Genomic DNA, 7,880 nt, shown 5'->3' with positions numbered 1-7,880 from the left:
ACCTGGTCATTTGAATTCCACTTACGCAACAAGAAGCCACCATGAGAGAATAGGTCTTGTAGTTGCCTTTGTAACTCGATTGCTTCTTCTGTGGAATCAGCACCAGTCAATCCATCATCTACATAGAAAGCTCTGTTTACTGCATCAACAGCCAGTGGATAGTCCATGGCGAAATCAAGGGCATTCTGTTTGACCGACATGTTGGCAGCAAACGAGGAGGCGGAGACCACCAAAGGTGACTCGGGTCATACGGTAGTCAAGTAGAGGATCCTTGGGATTCCTTCTCCAAACAAATCGATGTAGATCTCTGTCGGATTTAGTGAGTTCAATGGCACGGTACATGCGACTGACGTCAGCAACAAGAGCCACACGGTGTAAACGAAAACGAAAGTAGTACATCAAGGAGAGGTGGGTGAATGGTAGGTCCAACCAACAATATATCGTTTAGGGAGACTCCAGTAGAAGACTTGGCTGATGCGTCAAACACAACTCTGATCTTTGTAGTTGTGCTCGACTCCTTTTTGACTGCATGCATGGGAAGATAGAAAACGTCTTGTGAAGACTTCTCCAGATCATCCAAGGGAACTAGTTCAGCGTGGCCCTTCTCAAAATACTCATTCATCACAGAATCAAACTCATCAAACTGCTCCTTGGCATGTAGAGATCGCTCCAATGAGAGGAATCTTCTCACAGCCTGAGATCTGGATTCACCCAATGACTTAGCATGTGGTTTCTTGGGCAGAGGAACAATGAAACGACCATCTTCTGATCGTGAGTGATTGTCTTTGAAGTGTTGCACAACTAATCGCTCTTCTGGAGTGAGATAGGATTGATCATTTGGACATTCCTCAATCTCCCAGAACTTTCGCAACAGATCATCTCCAGTGACAACGGAGACATAATGAGAGACAATGGAGTGATTTGAGGCATTGACATCGAGCTTTCCAGCGAGAACCCAACCAAATTCTGTCTCAAAGGCAGACGGAGAGCCAGGAGCACCGGTCCGCCGGCCCTGACGTAGAATTTCAACAAAGATGTCAACTCCCAAAAGTATGTCTATTCTTCTGGGGAGACCAAAGTCTGGGTCTGCTAGGGGAATGCCCTGCAAATGTCTCCACTTCAAATCAAAAGAAATGGGGTGAAGTGGCAGGTCACACGTCACACGAGGTACAACAACAGCTGTCACCTTGAATTTCTTTGAAGGAGACCGAACAGAGGATATAGTGAGACTAGTGACGGCTTGGTGAGGAGAGTTGTGAGAGAGACCAGCAATGCCTGAGATTTGCACACCTTGTCGGGAGCGTGGAAGACGCAGACTTTGAGACAAACGCTCCAATACAAAGGAGGCTGACGAGGCAGAGTCAAGAATGGCTCTAGCTTCCACGGAGGAACCATCAGGAGCATCAACCAAAACACGACAGGTCATGAGCAAAGATTTGGAAGAAAGTCCAGTGGCAGTATTCGACACAACAGATTGAGAAGTACTAGTGGTACCAGTGGAAGTTGATGCAATATCCTTGTGTTCCAAGTGTAACAAGGTATGATGTGGCTTCTGACATTTCCTGCATCGATGCACAGACGTGCACTCCTTCACAAAATGCCCTGGTCGGAGACAATTCATGCAAAGGTGGTGTGACTTCAATGTAGAGACCATCTCATCGTGAGGTAGTGACTTGAATTGCAGACATGCATATAGAGGGTGTTTGTGAGACTTACAAATGACACAGTTGTGGCCTGTAGAATTCACAGTACTGGCTGTAAACGAGGTTATTGACTTTCCAGCATTAGAACCCTTCTTCACTGAGTGATCTTCAACTCGAGAGGCTCTCTTATGGTCTGAGACTGAAGCTTCAGATGCTTGGGCACGTAGGTTAATGAACTCAAGGAGTCTCTGGTAGTGAGGCACATCGATTGAGTCTTGACTGTACTTTTGCCACTCAAACATGGTATTAGTATCTAGTTTGAGCTCAAGCACAGATGTGATAAAGGAACCAGATGGCTCATACTCCATTGCCTTGAGAGCTCGGAGATGTTGTTGAACGACATCATGGAGTCGGCGGAGTTCTTTTCCAGTTCCATCTCTGAGAGAAGTGGCCTCAAGGATCATACGAACGTGTGTCTGGTGAATAAGCCGTGGGCGATCATAACGTGCCTTCAGGCTTTCAATGGCTTCAGAATAGCAATCACCAGATCGAGACAGACCTTCAATGACACCCTTTACTGTACCATCCTTAAGCGAATGTCGGAGATACACCAGTTTCTCTGCATCAGACAAACCAGATCGGCTATGAATTGAAATAGAGAATTGCTCCCAAAAGGTCCTCCAGTTTATGATGTTCCCATCAAACTTAGGTACGTCCAATTTGGGCAGCTTAACTCCCTTGCTATCGAGTGAGGGTGGAGTTGAGTCAAGAGTTTGACCAGACGGAAATAGCAACCTCTTGATTTTAAGAGAGCAGTCAAACAGCTCTTTATCAAGTTGTGTTTGTGAGGTATAGAGCTGATCGGATTCCTCTACACCAAGGGACAGAAGAACACTACAGATATCTTTCAATTCAACCTTGAGATCACGAAGTTGCTCTTCATATTGATGAAGAAGACAAACATCATCAGGTCCTCCAGACAAGGAACCAATTCTTTCGTTTATAGTAAATAAATTTCTTTCAAGGCGAACTAACTTTCGAGAGGCTATCTTACGAGGACCAAATTCGGAGGAGGAATCACAGACTGCAATTAGCCGTTTAATACGAGTGGACAATGTGGCCATCTCGTCATCATGTCCATCTAGAATGTCCTGCTCTTTGAGCATACTTTCAGTGTCGTCGATGAGATCGATGAGTGCATAGTGATGAAGCTTGAAATCGGAGTCTAGACTCTCCAGCTTCTGCGACATCTGTCGTGCGAGATCAAGAGTAGTGGGCTGATCAGCCTTGCTCTCCAAATCCTTCAGACGAGTGAAAAGTCGAGTTATCGACGCACGAACGACACCTCGTCTCTTCCTAAGTATAGTTGGATCTTGAGCCATTAATTTTCATCAATGAGGTGAAAATGAGAATCAAATGGAGGTGCTAATAGAGCACGTGGTCGAGTACGAAAATGAATACGACGGAGATAACTGAGTTTTGAGAGAGAACCATCAAACTATCGATGTTCTTGCTAGTATCCGGTTCGGTGGACCAAAATATATTGAGTTCTCTCCCGGATTGAACGAGATACAAAATTTGACATTCAACAAAAAAAAACTCTCTTTTCAAAAGTGTGTGCTTCCAATTTATACGAGATCAAAATTAATTATAAGTGATAATTAGTATAAATGATGGTCAAACAGGAAGTGAATGATAATAGATAAACAAACTAGAGTAAACATTAACATAATGAATGATAATACATAAACAAACTATAGTAAACATTAACATAATGAATGATAATACATAAACAAACTATAGTAAACATTAACAGTATACTTGTAAATTTGCAAAAAAAAGCATAAGTATATGTACAACAGGTTATTCCTGGAGCAACAAAGTAGAGAACAAAAAGCAAAAGACACCTGATTTGAATCAAAGTTTATAAAGAGACCATATAAAGAGTAGTCTAGTAACACTCTAGGACAAACCATTCAAATTAATAGCTTTGATTGTAAAAGATTGTCACATAATTTCCTTTATGTCAAGTTTTGACAAACAAGGAGATTTTAAACAGGTTTGATAATTGCTATTATTTATCAATTCCAACATGTTAAACTAGTAACAAATTTGTGTTATTAGAAAAGTAATATTAGAAAACATTTTTGTGGACAACTCATGTGAGTTGCCTCACTAAAATACATTCATTACTATGAAAAATATGTAGGCAATCCAACATGGGCAATGCTACTATAGTTACCAGTTCCTAGTGGGTTCAAATATCAGCCCGTACTCTTGGAACCTATGCAGCCCATTATCTCATTAATCAACAAGCATACATCCCTGACATCATACAATCAAAACCCTAAGACCAATAGTGTTGACAGTCATAAGACTACCATTCAGAGGGGATTGTCATTTCACAAGAAATATTTAAAAACAGATGATAGTTTAAGTAATGCCATGTATAACCTATGAGCACAGTACAACTATTTAATTAAACTTCATAAATTAGCATTACTCTGTAACAAAAAAACACATATGCACAACATGTAAAAGAAATATTATTCGTGTTGGAATGGTATATCAAATCATCTTTAAAATGAACACAATAATATTGACAATGATACATTAGTTGTAACATATTGTAATAGCAGGTAAAGACATAACATATGACTGTTCATTATATAGCAAATTACCTGATTAAAATTCTTCATAAGAGGGTCACTACTCTTCAAATATATCTACTGCATTGAGGTCTCATTGTCAATCTCTGTAGAAGAGAGAGAGATAAATTGTTGATTTCGACAAACATATGATATACAGGTTGCATGAAGCCAAACTGAAAGTAAACATATTAAATTTTGATTACTATTGTACTATGTAATGACTATGTACCAAATAATACTGATTTATGTTTAAAACAATTGTTATTTGTTCTAACATTATGTAAACAGTTGATTCTGTAGAACAACTGTATAATCAAAACCACAGCATTACGTTTACTTTCAGTTTGCATAATACAGCCTGTATAAATATACATTGGTTAAATCAACATAGTTTCTGTATAAAATAATGATTGTCATGTCTCGTTAATAACTGTAGGAACATATACATTTAATATCATTTGAGTAAAAGGTTAGAATTATGACAACTGTACTTCATAAGTGTTCCACCAAATACATAAAAAAAACTAATGAAATATATTCTACATGTCTGAATGTTGATTTCAATACATACCAGATTACCATATAGACAGAGAACACTAATTTACTAGACAGGACTTTCATAATATAATATTAAGACAAAATACGCATTGAAGAATTTAGCAGATATAAGAATGACTTCCTATAATTCTACTTAAGAGCCAGGGAAAAATCAAGATAAACACACTGGACAATTTAGCAAATGACAACTTCCTTGTATGTTTACAAACAGAATTTTAACAGGATATGTACAGAAATTAGACATGACACTACACTACATTGATTCTACACATAGGACTAACATGTACAAGTCTGACTTCAATCTATAAAAATATCATTTGTGAGCATGGGGGAGAAATTCCTATTGTATGGATGTTATCCAATAAAGAAGATGCAATGGCCATTCAATTCATTTTCAACAGCACTTAAAAAGACTTGTGATGTAATTTTACCCAAATGGTTTATCTCTGATGATGCTGTTAACTATTTCAATGCACAGAGAGATGTTTTTACAGAGATAAAATTCAACTCATAAGTTCATTGCATTTAGACAGGACATGGAGTAAGGCACTTCCAAAACATGTGAAGAACAAACAACAACAAATTACACTTTATAATCATCTTAGAATTAATTATATGAACATAACAAAACTAATTTCAATTAAGTTACACTGCAAGACTTTTTAACCTTATACATGAAAATACAACCATTTTTTATGTATTTTTTCTCTGTAATACTGAGGATGACCTTAGTTGACTGCTTGTGTCAAAAAATAATTGCGGTACTCTCTTGATTACTAGCATATAATATTAATCATATTTCTATTGTTGCGCTAAATAATAAAAAACCCTTACATAAAAACTTATCGTTCAATATCTTTGTTCCCTTCTATCAAACTTTCCCTTAATCCTTTTAGCAGGTGTATCACCCAACTTCCGATCACGTGAGCGAATGCGATTATACAGCAAATGTAGCCATGTACCTGTGCAAAGTGCTTCCGTTCTGAACGTAGCTTCACATCGTAATAGTATATATAACGTAATACTTATCTGTAGGCGGAGATTGGTGTTAGATCACTGAGTCTATCGTGCACGATGTTAGTTGACTTGTTCAATTTAAAATGGAGAAAGCGATTTTAATCCTATGCGTTCTGACTATGGCAGTAGTATCGTTCATATACGTCATTGTCACTATGTTACACGATATCACTTCGACCCGCCATTACGGAATCATATGAAGCATCTCAACAGGCAAGGTATTTCCCGTTAAGAAAACTTATCATTGTAGAAATCTAAGTACTACAATTTTTAATAGACCACCACTACGTTGGAACTAGGGAAAAATAAAATTTATTGATTGGACAGCATGTTTGACATAAATTTGTAGAATCACTTGGTAATAGTAGACCAATAACATGTGGACAAAATAAAAATGAATGTTTTCTTACTGGTGACAAGAATCTTTATTTGAATAGCAGTGCTGTAGTTTCTCATATTCCAGAAGGGTGATTTATTAAAAGTATTATTGCTGCAGTGATATGAGTCGACCACTAGACCAAGGTGGATTTTCTCTAACTCAAGAGCCACCACTAAATATTCTTAGATATCATGAATTATATCCCATATTCCAGATCTTATTTTAACTGGACAATGACATAACCGTTTACTTCAGATATCAGACAAAGTTATTCTTACGTAGTTCCTAGGAAAGTTTAAGGTGGTTATGATCCTAACAGAAATTATCTTGAAAACAGAACTAAAACAGCTATTGCTTTATAAGTTAATTGTAAACGTCTTCGTTTACATGCAGTAAGGGCTTAAAGAAAACATATTGTTTGTCGTCGTCTCATAGTAAATGTGGAAAATCAATGTAAAGCTGACTGCTTCTCTTTGTTACCAAAGTACAAGTTTTATTTGGCTTTTGAGAATGCTGTATGTGAAGACTATATTACGGAAAAAACATACAGAAATGCCTTCACTAATGATATAGTTCCAGTAAAATAATATCAGGGGCAAACTTGTCAAATCCTAAAATCGTTCCTCCCATTCTTTCATCAATGGACTTGATTTTAAACGAGAGCTGCTGATCTGGTGATTACCTGAAAAAATTTGGTAGTGATCCTCAACTTTATAATAAATTCTTCAAATGGAGAGATGAGTGGTCTATAATAGATGGTGGGACCCTATTGTAGTCCTTGTGATATGTGTAACAAACTGTATGAACCTATTCAATGTATAACCAGTATATGGATGACATTGAACAATGGTATAGTGTCCAATCATGACTGTAAACAATATCCGAAATTGAATGAATGAATCATTTCCTATAGTAAAAATAATAATATACGTAGAAGGCGGAGATGGAAACTTCGTGGTTGATCACAGAGTCTATTATGCATGATGTCTCTTGACTCCATATTCTCCAATTTAACATTGAGGAAGATTTTAATCTGTGCATTCTATATATGACAGTATCGCTCGTGTACGTCATCATAATTTGCACGCCGAATCACTTCGAACGCTATCGCGGAGTCATCATGATAATACAGCATCTCAACAGCCAAAGGTACTTCCGTTAAGAAAAACGTATCACTTAGAAGTCTAAGTACTCAATTTCTGATAAGACCATACAGTTGGTAGTAATGGGAAAATCATTTTATTATGGACAACATGGTTTGGCATGAATTTTGTTAAGTCACTTGGGTAACAGTAGACCATAACATGTGGACCAATAAAAACAAATGTTTTCTACACTGGTGACAAGAATCTTTTCTAATAGCAGTGCTGTAGTTTTTCATATTCCAGAAGATAATTTATTTAGAAGTATTATTGCTGCATATAATTATGAGTCGACCACTAGACCCAAGATGGATTTTCTTCACTCAAGAGCCACACGACCTACTTTATGAATATAGTGGCTTTATCCCATATTCTGGATTTTTATTTAAACTGGACAATGACATACAAGTTTAGTTCAGATATCAGACAAGTTTATGCCTATGAAGTTCCTGGAAAGTTTAAGGTGGTTATGATCCTAACAAGAAATTAT

At 37.3% G+C, this 7,880-nt stretch overlaps 1 protein-coding gene across 1 annotated transcript; it reads right to left on the bottom strand.

The window, feature by feature from the left end:
* Positions 1-352: 352 nt before the first annotated feature.
* LOC121391722 lies at positions 353-3,025 on the bottom strand. Its single transcript, XM_041523252.1, has one exon. It carries the CDS (start codon positions 3,023-3,025, stop codon positions 353-355), a length of 2,673 nt encoding a protein of 890 aa, XP_041379186.1.
* Between the last annotated feature and the right edge of the window lie 4,855 nt (positions 3,026-7,880).

This window comes from Gigantopelta aegis, unplaced genomic scaffold, assembly GCF_016097555.1.
Source record: "Gigantopelta aegis isolate Gae_Host unplaced genomic scaffold, Gae_host_genome ctg2878_pilon_pilon, whole genome shotgun sequence".
In the NCBI taxonomy this organism is placed as follows: Eukaryota; Metazoa; Mollusca; class Gastropoda; order Neomphalida; family Peltospiridae; genus Gigantopelta; species Gigantopelta aegis.
The sequence above is the reverse complement of the archived record's forward strand: the minus strand, read 5'-3'. Positions and strand labels throughout refer to the sequence as shown.